The sequence below is a fragment of the Dendrobates tinctorius genome, unplaced genomic scaffold, assembly GCF_039654945.1.
Source record: "Dendrobates tinctorius isolate UK_male_01 unplaced genomic scaffold, ASM3965494v1 ptg000104l, whole genome shotgun sequence".
In the NCBI taxonomy this organism is placed as follows: Eukaryota; Metazoa; Chordata; class Amphibia; order Anura; family Dendrobatidae; genus Dendrobates; species Dendrobates tinctorius.
In genome coordinates this window covers 7,466,639-7,489,700 of record NW_027361772.1, presented here as the reverse complement: position 1 = coordinate 7,489,700, position 23,062 = coordinate 7,466,639, and the positions used below count along the sequence as shown (strand labels likewise).

Sequence of the window (23,062 nt, the reverse complement as noted above, 5' to 3'; positions counted from 1 at the left end):
CTGTCACACTAAGCGATATCGCTGTGTCTAATACTTACCTCCGACCGGCTCCCCCGCTGGTTATCGCTGATTGTGCGAGAACGTCCAGGACTGTTTCTCGTCGTCCTGTGGAGAGACGAGCGACGAGCGTGGAGCCGGGTGGGAGGACGCAGGATCGCCTAGTGTGACAGGTAAGTAGCGACCCCTGACCCCAGCGATGTCGCTGGTGAAATCTGCCTGTGTGGCAGCTCACTAGCGACCACTTAACGATGCACCAGCGATCCTGACCGCGTCATATCGCTGGTTGGGATCGCTGGTACATCGCTAAGTGTGACAGTACCTTAAGTGCCATGTTTTTGGCCCATTTACACCTACACTTTACGGTTGAATTGAGAAGCTAATTGAGAAAGCGGATGATAGCAGTGTCTCCGTTCATCAGTTCATCAAGTGCGAAAAGGTGCATTTTTGGAATGAATGAGCTGTAGGAATGCATAATCCAGACATGCAGAAACAAACACTGATGACGCATGTCTATAGTAAAAAAGAAAAAACATCAGGGGTGAAAGATCAGCAAATTGTGATAAGCACTATGGTTAATTACAGTTTTCCATCTCCTGCAAATATTTAGGATGTGGAATTGCCCACGGGGTAACACATGTTGTTAAGCCTCACCTGAATAGTTAGATTGATAGCTTTATCATTATCTGTAGTATTGCATAAAAAGGCAGGAAATGATACATACAAATATATGACGCTCGGGGGAACATGACGACAGTCCACACAAGTCTGAAACCTCCGGATTAAACTTGTCAATTTGTGCAAGCAAAATCTACAGTGCATTATAGCACCAGGCAAGGAAATCTTGTACATGTGCGGACCTATTTTTTCTGCAAGGTAATTTAATTGTGGGTATGAATTTTTTAAGGGGTAAGGTTTCTCCCTGTGGAAAGTGACATGCCAGGGCTGGCATGCTGGTATGAGGAGACTTAATTGTCTAAAAAGACAATTTGCATAATTGATTTTTAAAAACAATTCTTATGTGAATTTCTGCTGCAGATTTCACCTCTTTCAGGTTGCAGGTGAAAACATGACGCATAAATGCGACATGGCGGCAGACCTGCCATCCTGGCTATAGTATGAACGCTGTCAATCACTACCATGGAGGCGTCATTAGAGGATCTGATACGAGACTAGTCTGGGGTAAGTAATGCTGCCCGGGCTAGTCCTGCGTAATTATCATAAAAGGTTTACCTCTGGTCACTGGCGTCAGCTGATGAGACTACAAAATGATGATGGGACTGGCGCGCTAAATAAATAATTTAAAATAAAACAGTGTGGGTTCCCCTGCATTTTTTATATCCAACCAGGCAAAACTGACAGCTGCAAGTTGCAACCCTCAGATGTCAGCTTTAACAAGGCTGGTTATCGAGAATAGAGGGGTACCCACACCATATTTTTAATTATTTAAATAAAAAATAAAATAAAAAGGTGTGGGGTCACCCTCAATTTTGATAACCAGCCAAGCTAAAACAGACAGCTGTGGGCTGGTATTCTCAGGCTGGTAAGGACCCATAGATATTGCCTCCCCAGCCTAAAAATAACAGCCCAATTGATGCCCCAATTCTGACGCTTTTCCCACTTGCCCTGTAGCAGTGGCAAGTGGGGCTCATATTTGTGGGGTTGATGTCACCTTTGTAATGTCCGGTGACATCAAGCCCACGGCTTAGTAATGGAGAGGCGTCTATATGTGTGTCACTGACATCTATATACCTATGTATTGTATATGTATATATCTATTCTATCTATTCTAATCTGACATTCTGTGATGAATTGCCGGCTTTTATTCTATTATATATATATGTATGTGTTTTGATGAAGAATATTTCCTTTGAAAACGATGTGTAAATGACAGAGAACTGTAAAAGCTCAAGTTAAAAACACATTGCCATCGGACAGCATTCGCGCAGCATTCAGATGTAAGTCAGATGCTAAGTGTGAGAAATTGGATTGTACTTGCATGAACCTCGCATGACACTCCTGCGACTCTCGGCAGGGAGACTCGGACCGATTTTTCATACGTTTAGTGTTACTCCAGCCTTACAAACATGGAATTTAATACAAACTATAGGAATCCTTACATCTTGGACAGTTTTATTAGGTTGGGTTAAAAAATAATCCAGAAATAATGATCCCACAGCAGTGAATTCCCCACTGTTCTGTGGAAATATGGTACTTCTTACATCCTGAAATTCAAGTCTCATGACCGAAGATCACAAAGGAAGGGCGGGGGTTTGTGAGGTTGGAAGCAAAAAAAAGACAAGAAACTCCCACCTTACGTAAGATATTCGCATGCTTATAACAGGAGTTGGAGGACTCCTCACATATCTGATAACATTCCCACCACCTGGAGATAGATCTCCACTGGGACCAGTCTCCTGCTGATAGAGGTAATGAGTCACATCTGCCTATTCTCCAGACTGTGTCTGCACCATGCATTGTCTGATATCTTTTTATCTCTACAGAAACAACAATGGCAGAAGTTCCAGATTTATGCGATCTCCCTATGGACATCAGGTAATACAGATTTTTTTTTTAGCGGTATCTTACATTTCACTTTCTTGGAAACAAAATATAGCAGCAGCTTGTTGATGGTCTCCACGTAGCACTTTAGATCTTTCTCCACACAGGCTTGTGCACACCACCTTATTTTCGGTCCAAGTGTGATTCGACAAAACATTGATTGTTTTGATCAATGTTATTCTATGGGGGACATGCACATATCAGATTTTATTTTTGGTCCCAGGGAAAATAAATCACAGTATTTCGAAGTGGAATACGATTCTAAGATTCAATGGGTCCATTGAAAACATTTAACTGCACTCGGATGGCATCTGAGTGTGGTCCAATTTTCACAATGGAAAAGATGGAGTGACACAATGGAGAAGATGGAGAAATATTTTTTCTCCATCCTCTCAGAGAGAATCCAATCACACTCTGATCAAACTCTGATCAGTGTGATTGAATATAGAGGGATTTCTTGGGAATAGTTATAGTAACCACATGTGGTTATTTCCTGATGAAGAAGTAATTTTAACTTCGAAAGGTGTCGAATAAACCACAATTCTTTCATCACAACTTGCCTGGATTGATGGCTCTACTTCTTCAACAGCGCGGAACTATCCTACAGAAATCTCTCTATATTCATGACATGTCGGTGATCCGGGAGTCGGATACAAATCGGCAATGCAAGTCAATGGGTCTGTGAAAAAAAATGGGCTGCACTCGTATTACATCAGAGTGCAGTCCGCTTTACATGGACTGTCAGAAAGGAGGAGGGGGAGAAATTGTCTTTTTTTTAAAAAAAAATTCTCCTCATTTGAGAAAATCAGATGACACTTGTGCTAATCCGTGATCAGTCTAATCAGAGTACTTAATTTGATTTTCTCATAAGCAAAAAAAATTCAGACATATGAATGAGGCCTTAGACAAAGAAATGAGTAATTATTTAATGATATTATAGCACAAAGGTGCTAGATTTTACATTTTCTCACAATTCAGATTAATATACGCCAGGATTGTATCCTAAGGAGGTGCAGAGGTGGCCGTCGCTCCCCCCGACCCGGTGCTTACAGCGGCCTCCTACTGAATAGAAAGTCATGAGTATTACAAGTAGCATATAACAGGTGGACCCAATGGAGCCAGGATTCTTACTCATACGCCGTACATGACATTCATTGTTAGTTTTTACAGCAATAATAGATTTTTACTCTTTATATTATTGTTATTTACGTTTGTTTCTTTTGGTCTATAACCGACTTTTGCAATTTTTTTTTTTTGTTTTCTTTAGTGAAGTAGAATTTTATGCCAATGATGTCCCCAACATAATGAAGGTAAGTGACACCTGACAATCTTATCATTCATGTTTGATGAGATAAATGGTGTCGCCGTGGGTAGTTATAGCTCTTACTTTATTACTTCTGATTCTGAGGTTTCTGTTTTTTTTACTTGTTTTTTTTGCTCTTTATTGCTGCCCTACGGTTCCATAAATATGCCCTTTTTTAGTTAGTGTACGCAATATGATACTTTTTTTATGATTTTTGCCAAGGAGGCGTCGCTCACAGGATAATTATGCAAAGCAGCCTAAAGACATGCCCCCAGACTAAAAAAAACCACAACTGTGAGCCACACACCCTTGGTAAAGATTATAATTATTAGTACTAAATAAAAGGCCCATATCTCTGGAACTTTATGGTGGGGGTGACCTGTATAGAAAATTAACACAGGGCCCCTTTAAAACCATTAAGAAGATGCAAATATGTCATTTTATTCCCAGGTCAATAAGCGTTTATACAGCCATGAAGGCCGGGTAAGCTGCATCTCCAAAATAAAGCCATCCACAGGAAAGCCAGAACATTCAGTGCATGTGTTCAAGAAAGTGAAAGCGTTCTCTACAATTGTGAAGAAATGGAAGAAAGATGGAGGGTCAGCCAACCGGCGCTTTTTCTATGATGATGACCTGCTGACTCCAGTCCTGGTAAATGGTAAGATTATCTTTAAAAAAAAATATATATATATATATAAAGCTCAATGTGGGTGTGTGTATATGTATTTATGTGTGTATGTATTTATGTGTGTATGTATTTATGTGTGTATGTCCGGGATTGGCATCTGCACCGTTGCAGTTACAGCCATAAAATTTGGCACAGTCACACGTCTGGACCCCGAGAGCATCATCGGCTATGTTGTGAGGCGAAATTTTAACCCCGCGTGTTCCAATTCACCACACAATTTTGCCCCTATCTACATAATGGGGAGAAAAGAAAAGGAAAAGTGTTGGAGGCAAATTGACAGCTGCCAGATGTGAACAAGGGGGACTTAAAGAATGAGAGCGATGGCACCAAAGAGTATATACCGTACAGCTGCTAAGGTGGGGCTCTGACATGGGATACTCACCACACACGAGGATGTGAACACATACACAAAATGCGCCACACACTACCACCTGCTTCAACACATATACCACCCTCCGCACACATTTCACCACACATACACCGTCACCACATAAAAGTCGAAACACAAAAGTCGCAACTCAAAACTCGCCACGCTGTCCCAGAGCTGTTTAAAAGATGAAAAATGAGCTGTGATTGGTTGCTATCAGCAACAGTTTTATTTGTAGACAGTTGTGGTCACTGAGGCCTATTATTCTTATCATTTCTATGGTGTTATCATCCTTCTGTAATGCTGGAAATAACACAATTTATTACCGTGCCAACACAGACCACCCTCTGACACAGACTGCAGGGGGAGCCCAGTATCACAAAGGATAGGATTAGATACACGGGTCAGCAGTCAGTATCACACAGGATAGGATTAGATACACGGCTCAGCAGTATCACACAGGATAGGATTAGATACACATCTCAGCAGTCAGTATCACACAGGATAGGATTAGATACACGGCTCAGCAGTCAGTATCACACAGGAGAGGATTAGATACACGGCTCAGCAGACAGTATCACACAGGATAGGATTAGATACACGGTTTTATGTGCAATATAATCATTATAATTTGTTATAACTAACCACAGTTGGTTACTATGCCCAGGCAACGCCGGGCTCTTCAGCTAGTATATATTTACACATACTTCCTTCCTGGTCTTTTTTTTTGCCTTTCCTCATTCTCGGGTCCTCTATCAGAGGCCTGGGAGTTAGGCTAGTTTCACATTAGCGTTGTTTGCGCAGCGCATCGGGCGCATAAAAAAAGCAAAGAAAAACGCAAAACAAGCGAGCTTTTTTTAGCGTCATGCACATGCTGATGCGTCAAAAAAACGCAGCGTTGCTTGCGTTTTACATGCGTTTTTGCATGCGTTTGCGGTTTTTATGCACATGCTTTTTGAGGTGTGACATTTTTTCCATTGTCTAGAGAACATTCTAGACTTGTTTACCTCAAAAACGCGTGCGCAAAAAACGCAAGCGTGTGCAAGACCATGCGCACGCATGCGTTCCCATAGACTTCAATGTGTTGTTTTTGCGCATTCCGTGCGCAAGCGTGCGCATGCGTTTTTTTGACGAGACAGGGCGGACCAAAAAAATGCAACATGTTGCGTCTGGCGCAAAAGACAAAAAAAGCATGCGCACGAAAACTAAAGTCTGCGCAAGACCATGCGCACATCATGTCAAACATAGGTGCGCAGTACGCATGCGTACGGGTGCGCACGATGCGCTGCGCACAAAAGCGCTAATGTGAAACCAGCCTTAGAGGGTTCTGCGCAGGATCTTAGCTGTTCCCAGAACTGCTCTTTCTGAGAGCTCCTGGGATCTGTTGTAGCCATTTGTCCAACTTAGAGGTCACTGCGCCATGTGCTCCTATCACCACTGGAATCAAATTCAAATGAGCTTTATTGGCGAGACTAAGTACATGTTAGCTCCATGGAGGTGAAGTCTGGGAGGAAATCAGACAGACAGTCTCTTGAAGTGAGTGTCCCTTGCTGCGGATTATTTGGGGCACCTGAGTAGGAAGTGGGCCTCGTCCTCCACAGCCTCCTGGGGGCACTGGTGGCAGAGTCTGCTCTCTCGGAGCTTGTAGTTCTGTCGGTACCGCCCGGTTTCGATGAGTAGGCTGTGGGCGTTCAGTCTGTACTGGCTCAGGATCTGTCACTCTTCGGGGTTTTCTGGTTTCTCTAGATATGGGGCCAGTTTGTACTCCCTCTGTAGGTTCTGATATATCATCAGTTTCTGGGATTTGTTTGTCATTCCTCCAGATGTTGAGATATTCCTCTTTGACTTTGTGTACCGCCTTTTGCCATGCCATGTAGGTTGATGGCTTGGTCAGGCTGGCTTTGGGTACTTTGTGCTGTGAGGCTTCCTGGGGCTTCCTGGTGTCAGAAGACTTTGTGATGGTAGGAGCTGGGACTACTGCTTTGTAGATGAGCCTTGAAAGACTGCGTCTTCACCTTCCACATCTTCTCCAGTTCTCCTTTGAGGCCCTGGTATTTCTCCAGCTTCTCATATTCCTTCTCTCATGTTGCTGTCACTTGGCAATGCCACATCTATTATCATTGCTGTCTTCTGATCCTTGTCTACTATGACAATGTCTAGTTGGTTAGCCAACACCTGCTTATCAGTCTGGATCTTGAAGTCCCACAGGATTTTTGCCCTTTCATTCTCCACCACTTTCTCTGGGGTCTCCCACCTGGACCTAGGGTGACTTGGCCCATATGCTGTGCAGATGTTCCTGTATACAATTCCCGCTACTTGGTTTTGGTGTTCAGTATACGCTGTATTTTGCATCCTGCCACTATGTGTTGGACGGTTTCTGAGGTTTCCTTGCATAGTCTGCACCTTGGGTCTTGTCTTGTGTGGTAGATTCCTGCTTCTATGGATCTGGTACTTAGTGCTTGCTCTTGTGCTGCTATGATTAGTGCCTCTGTGCTGTCTCGGAGTCCATCTTTCTTCAGCCATTGGTAGGATTTCTACATGTCGGCCACCTCCGTTATCTGTCCATGGTACACCTCATTCAGTGGCTTGTATTGCCATGGTGCTTCATATTCCTGTTCTTCCTTCCAGATCTGTTGTTGTTGCTACCTTAGGCTTTCTCTCAGCATCTCATCTTTTGGTGCCATTTTTCTGATGTATTCCTGGATACTCCTTGCTTCATCCGTGATGGTGGCTTGGATGCTAATCAAGCCTCGACCACCCTCTTTTCGGTTGGTATAAAATCTTTGAGTGCTAGACTTCGGGTGGAGACCTCCATACATTGTGAGGAGCTTTTGTGTCTTCACATCTGGAGCTTCCATCTCTTCTTTTGGCCAGCACACTATGCCAGCAGGGTATCTGATAACTGGCAGGGCATATGTATTGATGGCATGGATTTTATTCTTCCCATAGAGCTGGCTCTTCAGGACCTGTCTTACCCTTTGATGGTATTTGGATGTTGCTGCTTTCCTTGCCTCCTCATCATCATGGTTACCATATCCCTGTGGGATGCCGAGGTACTTGTAGCATGTCTGTACATCTGCTATGTGCCCTGCTGGTAATTCCACTCCATCAGTCTTGACTACCCTGCCTCTCTTTATTACCAATCGGCTGCACTTCTCTAGTCCGAAGGACATCCCGATGTCTTTGCTATAGATCCTTGTCAGATGGATAAATTAATCGATGTCTCGTTCGTTTTTTGCATACAGCTTGATGTAAACCATGTAGAGGAGGTGGATGATGGTGCTTCCACTCTTGAACTTGCATCCATAGCCAGACTCTGTAATTATCTGACTGAGGGGGTTCAAGCCTATGCAGAACAGCAATCGGGACAGTGTATCACCTTGGTATATCCCGCATTTGATCGTCACTTGTGCTACTTATCTTGAGTTGACTTCCAATGTTGTCCTCCATGGCCCCATTGAGTTTCTGAGGAAGTTCTTCATTTCCTATTTACATTGTAGAGAGACAAGCATTCACAGTTCTATGTGTGTGGCATTGAGTCATAGGCTTTCCGGTAGTCAATCCAGGCTGAGATTGGTCTGTCTGGATCTTGATTCTTGAGCGACTGCTCTATCTACTGGGAGTTGGTGCTGATCCCAATCCCTTTTGCCTTTCTGAGCTGGATTCATGCACTGGTTAATATGGTTCTGTTGCTTGGTGGCTATGATGCCTGACAGGAGTTTCCATGTTGTTGTAAGGCAGGTTATTGGGCAGTAGTTGGATGGAACTGTTCCTTTATGAGGATCCTTCATGATCAGCACTGTTCTACCTTGTGTTAGCCAAGCTGGATGGTGGCCTTCTTCTAGTAGTTGGTTCATCTGCTTTGCCATGCGTTCATGTACCGCTGTTAATTTCTTTAGCCAGTAGGTGTGGATCATGTCTGGGCCAGGTGCTGTCCAGCTCTTCATGTTCTTTACCCGGTTGTAATGTCCACACGTTATGAAGAATTCAAGGTATTAAACTTTAGATATCTTTTATTCTTCATCCTCCAGCACACAGCATAACAGTTGCATTCCCATGCTACACAGAAGTGAAACTGAAACTTCCCTTCTCATCCCTCTTGTCTCCACCCCCCAAGCCCCATAAGTCTGGCTTGCTTAAAGAGACAGATCTAATTATTATACATTACATCATCCCCTTTTTTTTTTTTTTTTACTATAAATAACCCATATTACTGATAAATGCAACAACATGAAAACGTCCAAAGAAATCATGTGTCCGTTTAGTCTTATTTGTTCAATTCCAAGACCACAGAAACAAACAAAAAAAAACAAACAAAACAAAACTGTAGTTATACTTCTTCAATAAGCCTCGATGGAGCTCTTCTCTCTCGTGTAGGATAACGTCTGGGCTCATTGAGAGGGTTCAGTATTGATGGACCAGCTACCTCTTGTTGGTCCTCTCCACCATCGGATACTAAATCTTCCACCAAAGAGAGTTCATTGTCATCATTCTGTGGTATGATTTTAAAATATGAAGAATTTCGCGTTATGGAGTGTCCATCTCGTTCAGCCGTGATCATGCTGCCTTTCCTTTTAGTAACATAATATTTTGCAGGACCATATACAGGTGAGGTCTTGTTGGTTGGTCTTTGACGTACCACCACGACATCCCCTCTTTCGATGACACTTGACTGTGTCCTTCGCCTTCTGTCTGCATAACGTTTCATGGCTTGTTTGTTGGAGAAATCTGTGGATCTCACTGAGGAGTCACTCGGTCGGGGATGGCTGGTCACATCAGGGAGACGTATACGAAGGGTTCTGCTGAACATTAACTGAGCTGGAGCAGCATTAGTAGTGGAGTGTGGCGTATTGCGGTAATTACGCATGAATTTGTATAATGACTGTTTCGGTGGGATGTGCTCCAGGCTCGCTGCCTTGATACGTTTCCCCAGAGTGCGCATAAAACGTTCCACAATTCCATTAGCTTGCGGCCAGCAAGGTGTGATTTTCCTGTGATTGAATCCCAAGTATTCAGAAAATTGTGTAAACACATGTCCATTGAAGGGAGGTCCATTGTCTGTTTTGACCACTCTTGGAATACCATATGCCGAGAAAATGTCGTCCAGCTCCGGTATGACATTATTAGCAGATGTTGAAGAGATAAATGAAATGACAGGGTATCGAGAATATTCATCAATTGTTACGAGAATGTATTGGCCATTTGGCAATGGTCCATATATATCGACTGCCACTTCCTCCCAGACAGCAGTGGGTAACGGAGACATTTGTAATGGCTCTAAGTTTGATGATGGAGTGATTAATTGACAAGTAGAACAGCGTCTAATCTTTTCTTCCACCAAGTGATCCATATTTGGGAACCACACTTTTTCTCTGAGTAACTTCTTTGTGCCAACAATTCCTAAATGACCTTCATGTGCTATCTGTATGACTAAGTTACGCAAAGTCTTAGGTACAACTAGTTTGGTACCTCGAAGAATGAGGTGTTCTTCAGTGACTGATAATTCCTCACGTACGTTTGAGAATAGTTTTAACTCTTTCAGATCAATCTCAGAATCAGGAAATTTTTCCTTTTGAATTTCATGCCACCTTCGATTTTGGATGATTTGTATTAGGGCACAGAGTGTCTTGTCTTTTGTTGTTTCATTTATAAATTGATCAAGAGAAAGTGCTTTTGGCACGGCATGATCTGTAACAAAACGTAGGTATTCTTCAATGGAGGAATGCACAGGTATATCATCATTAGTAGGATGTCTTGAAAGATAATCAGCCGGATTACTGTATTTTCCAGGTTTGTGAACAATTTTATAGTTGTAGTCCTGTAGACGTAGGCCCCATCGTTCAATTCGTGCAGGCATTTTTGCTCTGGGATTTCCAAAAATTGTAAGAAGTGCTTGATGATCTGTGACAATGGTGAAGGGAGCTCCATAAAGAAATAAGTGAAAGTGTTCACATCCCCAGACAACTGCCAAGCTTTCTTTTTCAGGTTGAGAATATTTTCTTTCAGTGTTTGTTAAGCTCTTACTTGCATAACAAATGATGTGAGGGTTTTGAGTGTTATCCTTGTACTGCGCTAGAATAGCACCCAGTCCCACGGGACTGGTGTCCACAATCAGTTCAGTTCGAAGAGCTGGATCAAAATAAGCCATGGTGGTCGTCGAGCAGAGTTCATTTTTAATTGTTTCAAAAGAGGCCTGACAGTCTTGAGACCATTGAAAAATACAACTTTGTTTTGTAAGTTCCCGTAGTGGATTGCTGATTGTTGAAAAATTCGGAATATATCTAGCACAGTAACTTGCCATTCGAAGGCAAGAACGCACTTCACTGGCATCCTGTGGAATTGAGGCTGTTCTGATAGCTTCCACTTTCTTGGGGTCTGGTTGTACTCCTTTTGCCGAGAAGATATGACCATAAAATTCTAATGAACCCTTGTCCAACTCGCACTTCTCTTTGTTTAAAGTGAGTCCAGCAGAAAGCAGACATTCGAAGATAGCATATAGAGCACGATTATGCTCAGCTTGAGTTTTACCAAAAACCAATATGTCATCACTGTAATTAAAGGCATTTGGGATGTGTTGAATGACACTCCTTATTGCATCCTGAAAAATTTCTGCTGCTGAGCAGACTCCAAAAGTCAATCTTTTGTATCTTCTGAGGCCCACATGCAAAATGATTCCCTTTTCCACATTTACTGCAGGTTTGTCCCATAGCTGGACATTTGTTCTGGTGGTGAGGGAAATCCTGTCCACATCTATAACATTTTTTCTGTTTCTGGGCTTGTTTGTCTGGTAAATTTTTCTGTTTGAGATTATGCACATGTAATTTATCCCCATTCTCCATTACGGTAGCCTGATGATCTGCTATTTCTATAGCACGGGCCATTTTGAGCAAATCATGTAGAGAGATATCCTGCTGCAGAGCCTTACGCCTTAGGTTATTAGACGAGCAGGTGACAATTATTTGAGTTAGGATTTCATCATCTACATCTGTAAAGGCACATCCATGTGCTAACTCTTTCAGCCGTGTGAGATGTGTCTATGGACTCTTCTGGAAGCTGCTTGGCAATCCTGAATTTATATCTTTCATATCTGATGTTCTGTTTGTGGTTGAAGTAGCCAGTGAGAGCTTTAGTGCAGTTGCTGTATGTATCTGTTTCTGCTGCAGGTAACGTACTGTATATGTCATAGACTCCTGTGCCTGCACAATGCAGGAGCAAAGCTCTCTTTCTTTTTTCCCCCTTTATGTCCATGGCTTCTAGGAAATTCTCAAATCTGTTTAGCCATTTTCTCCAGTTATGGGAGAGATTAATGACATCAGTCATATCGAATTGTGGGAATGTGTGCAAGTAGTCAGCCATGATAGAGTCTCTCAGTGGTGCTGGCGTGTGAAGCGGTAAAATATAGTCCGTACTCACAGCAGTAGGTGATTATATCCCATCCTCGTCGCCAGTTGTAATGTCCACACGTTATGAAGAATTCAAGGTATTAAACTTTAGATATCTTTTATTCTTCGTCCTCCAGCACACAGCATAACAGTTGCATTACCATGCTACACAGAAGTGAAACTGAAACTTCCCTTCTCATCCCTCTTGTCTCCACCCCCCAAGCCCCATAAGTCTGGCTTGCTTAAAGAGACAGATCTAATTATTATACATTACACCGGTGTTGGATGCCTGCTCCTGTAATGGTGACTGGTTCTTGCTCTAGGTGGTTGCTGTGTTTCATTTTCAGATCTTACAGCCACATTGCACTGGTGTTGTGTTTTTTTTTCTTATCCCATATGTTCCTCCAGTATTGTTCAGTCTCTGCTATTGGTGGAGTTGCTGCCTTTGTGCTGTTACTCTGTAGTTGGGAGTACACTTTGGATGGTTCTCTGGAGAACAGGGCATTTATCTTCTTGGCCTCAGCTTCTCTAGTGAATGCTGTGAGCCTTTGTTTAGCAGTCTCTAGGGCTTCAGTTGGGGTCAGGCCTTTGTCCTTCTCCAGATTGTTATATTTATTTATATTGTGACAAAGTCACTGGCAAAGTACCGGAGGGGAGATATGTATCACTGAGGTTGTTAGCTTCAGTGATGTGAACCTAGAAAATGCTTCAGCACACTAAGAGGTTGACTGAACATCTGTAGAGTGGGTGGGAGGCTGTTCACCATCCATATCTCCACCCCAGGGTGGAGTCCAGAGGATAAATACACAAACTTCTGGCTTATTAGGGTTGGGTGTGCCTGGAGATGGGAGCTCCAGAGCTGTGTGTGAAGATAATGGAAAGTTTGACTTTTTTCTGCCTATGTTTGTTTTTTGAGCAGCGGATTTCCACAGCAACACAGACTGGTATATTTTGTTATGAACATGCTAATATGGCAGACAGAGGGGCTTTAGCAGGTCCCCAGCTGCCAAAATAACCCATCTGCAACCCATGATGAGATCTGGAATGCCAATGGGGTGACAGAGGGACCTCTCCTTTGTCTTACTGATTAGATGCTGTAATCAATATTGACAGCGACATCTAAGGGGGTTAAACTGCTGCCATCTGACTCCATTGCTGCAGTTAGAGGTAAGTGTCAGCTGTGTAACACAGCCAGCACCTGCTGGGTAACGGATGGAGCACAGCCCAAGAGCCTGCGTCGTTGCCCGTTAGGCTATGTTTGCATACAGCGGTTTGTTTTTTTTAAACAAATTAAATGCTGCTTTCTACAGTATCAACAAAAGCTATCAGATTTCAGAAATCTCATGCACATTTTTATTTATCATGACTGAATTTGAGAACTGTCGCGTTTTTCAAATCTGCAGCCTGTAAATTTTTTGGCATTTTTGTAGCATTTTTCACTTATAGTAAGAAATAAGAAAGTGAAAAATTATGCAAAAAAACCCCAAAAAAACGCAGAGGCATTTTTAGTGAATAAAAAGTACGGGTAGATAAAGCACACATGTAATGTGCACCCAAAAGAACAATGCAAAAAGAAAAGCAACAAAAACGTCACTAAGACAATGAAAAAAACTGAAGCATCTTATTGCTAACAGCAGATTTTGGCTACAGAAAAAAAAAAAATGATGCGTGTGAACATAGCCTTAGTCTTTATTAAGGGTATCCAAACTCCAGGACATGTTGTGCAGAAGCTGAACAATGCTCAGGAGTTTGCACAAAACAGGCAAGAAGAGCTGCAGTATAAAGCATGGAAAATGGATGAGATGAGATATGAATTTGTGATAACATAGATGAGATGAAGTTACAATAAAGCAGCCAAGTAGTCAACTGCAGATGATTTTTTAGTGTAACCCACAGATTAAGTGCTAAACATTAACCTGCTCTCTTTCTTTTAACAGAAAACATTAGCATCAGTAATGCTGAGATTGAAGCTGCCCCTAGAACGAGGTTCCTGCACGTAAAATCATCGCAGCACAATATTCGAGACTCTAAGCAGAAGTCCTTGAAAATGAATGGCAATAACAGTCTTGTGGCGTCGTTTTTAGCAGGAGAGAATGTGCAGCTGGAAGGTTAGTCCTATGTCCCAGACTCTGTGCCCCGTGGGCCTTCTGTAAAGCATAGCCCAGGCAATGTGCTCAGTGTAACTTTTTTTTTTAAATTCCTGAGATTTAACCCCTTCTCGCCAACTGCCATACATATAATTTCTCCCAACAGATAATATTGGGGTAGATAAGGATCAGGTAGTCTGAATTTTACCCAACCCTTTTGTTATAAAAAAAAAAAAAAAAAAAAGCACCTGCCAGAAGTGTCTGGCAGCAGCTTTCTCTGACCCCACTTTATAGAAACCCGTGAGAACGCATGTGTTTGGGCAGTCTGGAGAGAGAGCTGAATGTTCTGCCTACTCGGAGGTCAAAATGATCTTTTAATCTTTTTCTGTAACATAATAATGATGTAACGCATTTCTTTGCAGTAAAAATAAAGGTGGACACTTACTTTGAAGCAAAACCTGATAAGGACAACCTGCCCCTGGCATTGGGGATTGTAGGCTCCAAACTCTACTTATGCTGCACTACAGAAGAAGGGACCACAGATGGGGCGCTCAGTCTCACGGTGAGTATCCGTACCTAAACTATAACAATGATCCTCTTCAGAGAGTACCTGTCACCTGTCCGGACTCATCGATTTTAAATACTATCACCTACTTTTTCTTATACAGTTGTGGCCAAAAGTATTGACACCCCTACAATTCTGTCAGATAATACTCAGTTTCTTCCTGAAAATGATTGCAAACACAAATTCTTTGTTATTATTATCTTCATTTAATTTGTCTTACATGAAAAAACACAAAAAGAATTGTCCTAAAGCCAAATTGGATATAATTCCACACCAAACATAAAATGGAGGGTGGACAAAAGTATTGGCACTGTTTGAAAAATCATGTGATGCTTCTCTAATTTGTGTAATTAACAGCACCTGTAACTTACCTGTGGCACCTAACAGGTGTTGGCAATAACTAAATCACACTTGCAGCCAGTTGACATGGATTAAAGTTGACTCAACCTCTGTCCTGTGTCCTTGTGTGTACCACATTGAGCATGGAGAAAAGAAAGAAGACCAAAGAACTGTCTGAGGACTTGAGAAACCAAATTGTGAGGAAGAATGAGCAATCTCAAGGCTACAAGTCCATCTCCAAAGACCAGAATGTTCCTGTGTCTACCGTGCGCAGTGTCATCAAGAAGTTTAAAGCCCATGGCACTGTGGCTAACCTCCCTAGATGTGGACGGAAAAGAAAAATTTACAAGAGATTTCAACGCAAGATTGTGTGGATGTTGGATAAAGAACCTCGACTAACATCCAAACAAGTTCAAGCTGCCCTGCAGTCCGAGGGTACAACAGTGTCAACCTGTACTATCTGTCGGCGTCTGAATGAAAAGGAACTGTATGGTAGGAGACCCAGGAAGACCCCACTTCTTACCCCGAGACATAAAAAAGCCAGGTTGGAGTTTGCCAGAACTTACCTGAATAAGCCTAAAACGTTTTGGAAGAATGTTCTCTGGTCAGATGAGACAAAAGTTGAGCTTTTTGGGCAAAGGCATCAACATAGAGTTTACAGGAGAAAAAAAGAGGCATTCAAAGAAAAGAACACGGTCCCTACAGTCAAACATGGCGGAGGTTCCCTGATGTTTTGGGGTTGCTTTGCTGCCTCTGGCACTGGACTGCTTGACCGTGTGCATGGCATTATGAAGTCTGAAGACTACCAACAAATTTTGCAGCATAATGTAGGGCCCAGTGTGAGAAAGCTGGGTCTCCCTCAGAGGTCATGGTCTTCCAGCAGGACAATGACCCAAAACACACTTCAAAAAGCACTAGAAAATGGTTTGAGAGAAAGCACTGGAGACTTCTAAGGTGGCCAGCAATGAGTCCAGACCTGAATCCCATAGAACACCTGTGGAGAGATCTAAAAATGGCAGTTTGGAGAAGGCACTCTTCAAATATCAGGGACCTGGAGCAGTTTGCCAAAGAAGAATGGTCTAAAATTCCAGCAGAGCATTGTAAGAAACTCATTGATGGTTACCGGAAGCGGTTGGTCGCAGTTATTTTGGCTAAAGGTTGTGCAACCAAGTATTAGGCTGAGGGTGCCAATACTTTTGTCTGGCCCATTTTTGGAGTTTTGTGTGAAATGATCAATGTTTTGCTTTTTGCTTCATTCTCTTGTGTTTTTTAATTTAAGACAAATTAAATGAAGATAATAATAACAAAGAATTTGTGTTTGCAATCATTTTCAGGAAGAAACTGAGTATTATCTGACAGAATTGCAGGGGTGTCAATACTTTTGGCCACAACGGTAACCCTACATTATTCTTTTTTTATTGTTATTCCTCCCGGAAATGTATGAATTCACATTTGAGTATTATCCTTCACGATATCAGGAATCTGATACTGTCAGCTCTGATTGGACACGGTGTGCCAGGACACATCTCCAACTGCCTACTCCAACTGTTAAAGGGGTTGTCCGGGTCATCCATGTCTGATCGGTGGAGGTGCGACACCCAGTACCGCTGACAATCGGCTGTTCCTGTTACCGTCCGTCATTGGTCAGTTGCAGAGCAGCACAGCACAGAATAGTGGCCACGGCTGCTACTGCGCATCCACCCCCTTGATTTGAATAGGTGGTGGATGTGCAGTACCTGTCGATGGCCACTATACTGTTGATGGAGCTGTGCTGTGCAGCTCCACAACTGAGCAGTTCTGGTTGCCGCCAACACAGGGAACAGATGATCGGCGGGTGCTGGGTGTCACACCCCCACTGATCAGATATTGATGGGCTATCCTAAGGATAGACCATCAACGTTAAAGTCTTGAACAATCCCTTTAATTTATTAATTTCCAGGGGGAATAACAGAGGAACTGCACAATACAGAATGAGAAGTAAGGATGCATAGTAGTGCATAGTAAGGCGACATTCCCACTATGAGCTTTTGGTGAGTTTTGATGTTGCAGATTTTCTGCACCCATTGAGTAAAGTAGGTTACTTGCATTTTTGCGAAAAAAAGGAATATTAAAAACTCAACAGAAGCTCACGGTGGGAGCTCAGCGCACTGCGCCTCTATAATGCAGCACGCTATAGTAATAGACTTTTTGGAATGGCGCGTTACTTTGATATTCTGGTGAGCACTGGCGCTCTTATTACATAGACCACAGTGCGTCTCTTAGCTTTTAGATGCACCATGCACGTCACCGGTGTATATGAAGGATATAGCTGACCTAGAGAGGGTGCAGAGAACAGTGGTCAAATAAGGGAAAGGAAGAACTGCAGGAACAAAACAGCTTATTAAATATGAGTTATTCAGGTTGGAAAAATGAAGGCTTAGGGGCAATCTTATTACAATGTACAAATATGAGAGGACAGTACTGAGGTCTTTCTAACAATATTTTTACACTTAGGCCTGCGATAGGGACAAGGGGGGTGTCCCCTTAGGTTTAATCATAATCACAGACGCAGATCCCTTACTGTAAGACCAGTGAGATTATGGATTCTTCACTATAAGAGCAGTGAGATTATGGATTCTTCACTATAAGAGCAGTGAGATTATGGATTTCTTACTGTGAGAGCAGTGATACTATGGATTCTCTACTGTCAGAGCAGTGAAATTATGGATCCCTTACTGTAAGACCAGTGAGATTATGGATTCTTCACTATAAGAGCAGTGAGATTATGGATTCCTTACTGTGAGAGCAGTGAGATTATGGATTCCTTATTGTGAGAGCAGTGAGACTATGGATTCCTTACTGTGAGAGCAGTGAGATTACGAATTCCTTACTGTAAGAGCAAATGATGAATCCAAAGGGAGTTTGTAGCTATATTCCGCGCTGCCGCTTTAGACAAATTCCAGGAGAATGCTGTATGATTGCAGTGGTTTTATTCTACGCGTTTCAGGGGTCTCATGCCCCCTTCATCAGGAAATACCACAAATACATACAGGTATCACAGACATAAATAGGTTTGTAAGGATGCTGGATTTCAAAAAAATGAGCGCCAACAAGTCAGATGATGCAGTGTCAAAGTTCAATGACACCACATGGTTAACAGTTAACCTAAGATATATTACAAAAGAATACGTATTTTAAAAGATTTTTTGATTAAATTTTCGTTTACAAAACAGATAATAAAGTCAAATTTACGATTTAAACAAAAAAAAAAAAAAAGGGGAAGGGGGGAGTTTATTCCTGTTTAGAGGTGGATACCTTACAAGTGGACTATCGTATGGAAACAGCAAACCGCTTTTTTTTCATTGAAAGCATTGCAATCTTAATACAAAAAGGGGAAAAAAGTAAAAACATAATTTTAATTCATTACCAATAAAAAATATATAATTTTAGTTAAATTCTAAAAAATTAAATATAAAATTATTTTTTAGTATAGAGGAAATGGGTTAAAAAATAATAAAGGATGCTAAAAGCAGCAACACACGAGAAGCTGCACAGCAGCCAGCGCTGCTCAGAATGAGAACGCAAACAACATGGATTCATTACTTCACTAATACAAAGATCATGGGCAAATTTTAGATATAACATGAAGCACATAAATAAGGGGGTTAATATCAGATGCAGCAACACACAGAACGCTGTGCAGGAGCCAACTACTGCTCAAAGAAAAAACGCAGGATAAAGCGGCAGAGTGAATGGGTGGCTTCATTAATAGATAAGATCGCAGGCAGCTTTAGTGTTCACCCCCTGACACATAAGTCTTTTTACTGTGAAGGAGTGGCAGTAACATTCTTGCACTGTTCACTAATCTCTATGATTAGGCAATATATGCATGGGAGCTGAGTTAAAGGAGAAATAAGATACTATTATCAGCCGGGGTCATTCTTTCATGTCAGACTAGTAGAATTAGTAGCGCTTACCCGGGCTTAATTAAAGAAGAAGAAAAAAAAAAAAAAAAAAAAAACTCTTCAAAAAATTCTTCAAAAAATGCAACTAACAGAGATAATGTTTAAGACAGAGGTATGAAAGTGATTGCTCCCAAGGGCAAAAGGAGCTAAACCTGATAGGAGGCTATACAGGATTTTCATATATATAACACTCTTTTAGAGCTAACGCACAAGCAATATTTAAGCAAATACATAAATAATTTTTTTTTTTTTTTTTATTAGACCAAGGAGGCACAGTATTGTAAAATTAATTATAAATATAAAATTGCAATTAGGTATTGCATTAAGTGCAAACAAATCTATAAAAAAATATATTAAAAACCACAAGGCGGGGACTGCATAACTAGGTTGACATTATAAACAAGGGAAACTGACACAAATAGTGCAAATAAAATTTTAAATTTAAATAGAACAAAGAGAAATTATCGCAAAAGAACTCAGAAGCCATCTATACACATGAGGGTTTTTTTTTTTTTTTTTTTTTTTCTTCCCTTTAAGGTTCCTCCCCATTCAGGGTGTAACCGTTAATGGGGCTAGCATGAGCTCTCAGGCGGCTAGGGGCTATTAGATTCCCTGAATTCAACTAAAGGAATCTTTAAATGTGGCACGAGGAACTGCTTATGCTGTTCTAATATAAATCATAAAGCTGATTATATAATTTCATTTTCTACCAAAGAGAAATTTATGATCCCTTTTGTTCTAAATTGTAACTCTGACTTTGTCATTTATGTCATTGAATGTCCCTGTGGTAAGCAATATGTGGGGAGGACCACACAACCCCTACACCTCAGACTGAACTCCCATCGGCATAATATTAAAAAAGGCCTGCTTACTCATGGGCTGTCCAGACATTACGCCTTGGTACATAATAAGAATTCGAAACTATTAAAAATTAGCCCTATCGATCATATACCTAAATGTGCACCGAACAGATCTACGAAACTAAATAGAAAGGAAGCCTATTGGATCTACAAATTAGGGAGTCTGAAACCACAGGGTCTAAATGAAATAACTGAGGTTTTTACCTAGACAGTGGAATTTTTGTTTATATCTATATTCACATGCTCTGCAACCTTAAAGGGAAGAAAAAAGAAAAAAAAAAACCCTCATGTGTATAGATGGCTTCTGAGTTCTTTTGCGATAATTTCTCTTTGTTCTATTTAAATTTAAAATTTTATTTGCACTATTTGTGTCAGTTTCCCTTGTTTATAATGTCAACCTAGTTATGCAGTCCCCGCCTTGTGGTTTTTAATATATTTTTTTATAGATTTGTTTGCACTTAATGCAATACCTAATTGCAATTTTATATTTATAATTAATTTTACAATACTGTGCCTCCTTGGTCTAATAAAAAAAAAAAAAAAAAAAAAAAATTATTTATGTATTTGCTTAAATATTGCTTGTGCGTTAGCTCTAAAAGAGTGTTATATATATGAAAATCCTGTATAGCCTCCTATCAGGTTTAGCTCCTTTTGCCCTTGGGAGCAATCACTTTCATACCTCTGTCTTAAACATTATCTCTGTTAGTTGCATTTTTTGAAGAATTTTTTGAAGAGTTTTTTTTTTTTTTTTTTCTTCTTCTTTAATTAAGCCCGGGTAAGCGCTACTAATTCTACTAGTCTGACATGAAAGAATGACCCCGGCTGATAATAGTATCTTATTTCTCCTTTAACTCAGCTCCCATGCATATATTGCCTAGTCATAGAGATTAGTGAACAGTGCAAGAATGATACTGCCACTCCTTCACAGTGAAAAGACTTATGTGTCAAGGGGTGAACACTAAAGCTGCCTGCGATCTTATCTATTAATGAAGCCACCCATTCACTCTGCCGCTTTATCCTGCGTTTTTTCTTTGAGCAGTAGTTGGCTCCTGCACAGCGTTCTGTGTGTTGCTGCATCTGATATTAACCCCCTTATTTATGTGCTTCATGTTATATCTAAAATTTGCCCATGATCTTTGTATTAGTGAAGTAATGAATCCATGTTGTTTGCGTTCTCATTCTGAGCAGCGCTGGCTGCTGTGCAGCTTCTCGTGTGTTGCTGCTTTTAGCATCCTTTATTATTTTTTAACCCATTTCCTCTATACTAAAAAATAATTTTATATTTAATTTTTTAGAATTTAACTAAAATTATATATTTTTTATTGGTAATGAATTAAAATTATGTTTTTACTTTTTTCCCCTTTTTGTATTAAGATTGCAATGCTTTCAATGAAAAAAAAGCGGTTTGCTGTTTCCATACGATAGTCCACTTGTAAGGTATCCACCTCTAAACAGGAATAAACTCCCCCCTTCCCCTTTTTTTTTTTTTTTTTTTGTTTAAATCGTAAATTTGACTTTATTATCTGTTTTGTAAACGAAAATTTAATCAAAAAATCTTTTAAAATACGTATTCTTTTGTAATATATCTTAGGTTAACTGTTAACCATGTGGTGTCATTGAACTTTGACACTGCATCATCTGACTTGTTGGCGCTCATTTTTTTGAAATCCAGCATCCTTACAAACCTATTTATGTCTGTGATACCTGTATGTATTTGTGGTATTTCCTGATGAAGGGGGCATGAGACCCCTGAAACGCGTAGAATAAAACCACTGCAATCATACAGCATTCTCCTGGAATTTGTCTAAAGCGGCAGCGCGGAATATAGCTACAAACTCCCTTTGGATTCATCATTTCTTTGGTCACTGAAGACCTGTGGATCTGCAGCAGCCGCTACCTACACGCTCTTATCTCATCCTAACCAGGTGAGCATATTTCATGATATACTGTCTTTTGTAACGTGGATAAGACCCTATTGCGCTTTTTTGTCTCCCCCTTTTTTTGCAATAGTTACTGTAAGAGCAGTGAGATTATGGATTCTTTACTGTGAGAGCATTGAGACTATGGATTCTTTACTGTGAGAACAGTGAGATTATGGATTCCTTACTGTGAGAGCAGTGAGATTATGGATTCTTTACTGTGAGAGCAGTGATATTATGGATTCTTTACTGTGAGAGCATTGAGACTATGGATTCTTTACTGTGAGAGCAGTGAGATTATGGATTCATTACTGTGAGAGCAGTGATATTATGGATTCATTACTGTGAGAGCAGTGATATTATGGATTCTTTACTGTGAGAGCATTGAGACTATGGATTCCTTACTGTGAGAGCAGTGAGATTACGAATTCCTTACTGTAAGAGCAGTGAGATTATGGATTCTTTACTGTGAGAGCATTGAGACTATGGATTCTTTACTGTGAGAACAGTGAGATTATGGATTCCTTACTGTGAGAGCAGTGATATTATGGATTCTTTACTGTGAGAGCAGTGATATTATGGATTCTTTACTGTGAGAGCAGTGATATTATGGATTCTTTACTGTGAGAGCATTGAGACTTTGGATTCTTTACTGTGAGAGCATTGAGACTATGGATTCTTTACTGTGAGAACAGTGAGATTATGGATTCCTTACTGTGAGAGCAGTGAGATTATGGATTCATTACTGTGAGAGCAGTGATATTATGGATTCATTACTGTGAGAGCAGTGATATTATGGATTCTTTACTGTGAGAGCATTGAGACTATGGATTCTTTACTGTGAGAGCAGTGAGATTATGGATTCCTTATTGTGAAAACAGTGAGATTATGGATTCCTTACTGTGAGAGCAGTGAGATTACGAATTCCTTACTCAGAGCAGTGATTTTATGGATTTTTTTACTGTGAGAGCAGTGAGATTATGGATTCCTTACTGTGAAAGCATTGAGACTATGGATTCTTTACTGTGAGAGCAGTGAGATTATGGATT

General features: G+C 40.9%; 1 protein-coding gene across 4 annotated transcripts in view; it reads left to right on the top strand.

Annotated features, from left to right (window-relative positions):
* The window catches only part of LOC141100304 (interleukin-1 beta-like), a 38,504-nt gene that overhangs the window by 13,077 nt on the left and 2,365 nt on the right, over positions 1 to 23,062 (top strand). The window contains exons 1-7 of one of the 4 annotated variants that reach the window (XM_073588683.1): positions 734 to 873; positions 1,052 to 1,179; positions 2,502 to 2,553; positions 3,827 to 3,869; positions 4,313 to 4,520; positions 14,237 to 14,407; positions 14,809 to 14,948. In XM_073588683.1, coding sequence (XP_073444784.1) covers positions 1,116 to 1,179; positions 2,502 to 2,553; positions 3,827 to 3,869; positions 4,313 to 4,520; positions 14,237 to 14,407; positions 14,809 to 14,948 — 678 coding nt within the window. In that variant the 5' untranslated portion in view covers positions 734 to 873; positions 1,052 to 1,115. Of the gene's footprint in view, positions 1 to 733; positions 874 to 1,051; positions 1,180 to 2,307; positions 2,427 to 2,501; positions 2,554 to 3,826; positions 3,870 to 4,312; positions 4,521 to 14,236; positions 14,408 to 14,808; positions 14,949 to 23,062 lie in introns of those variants that run through there. The other 3 variants (XM_073588684.1, XM_073588687.1, XM_073588686.1) reach the window with 3 other exon arrangements.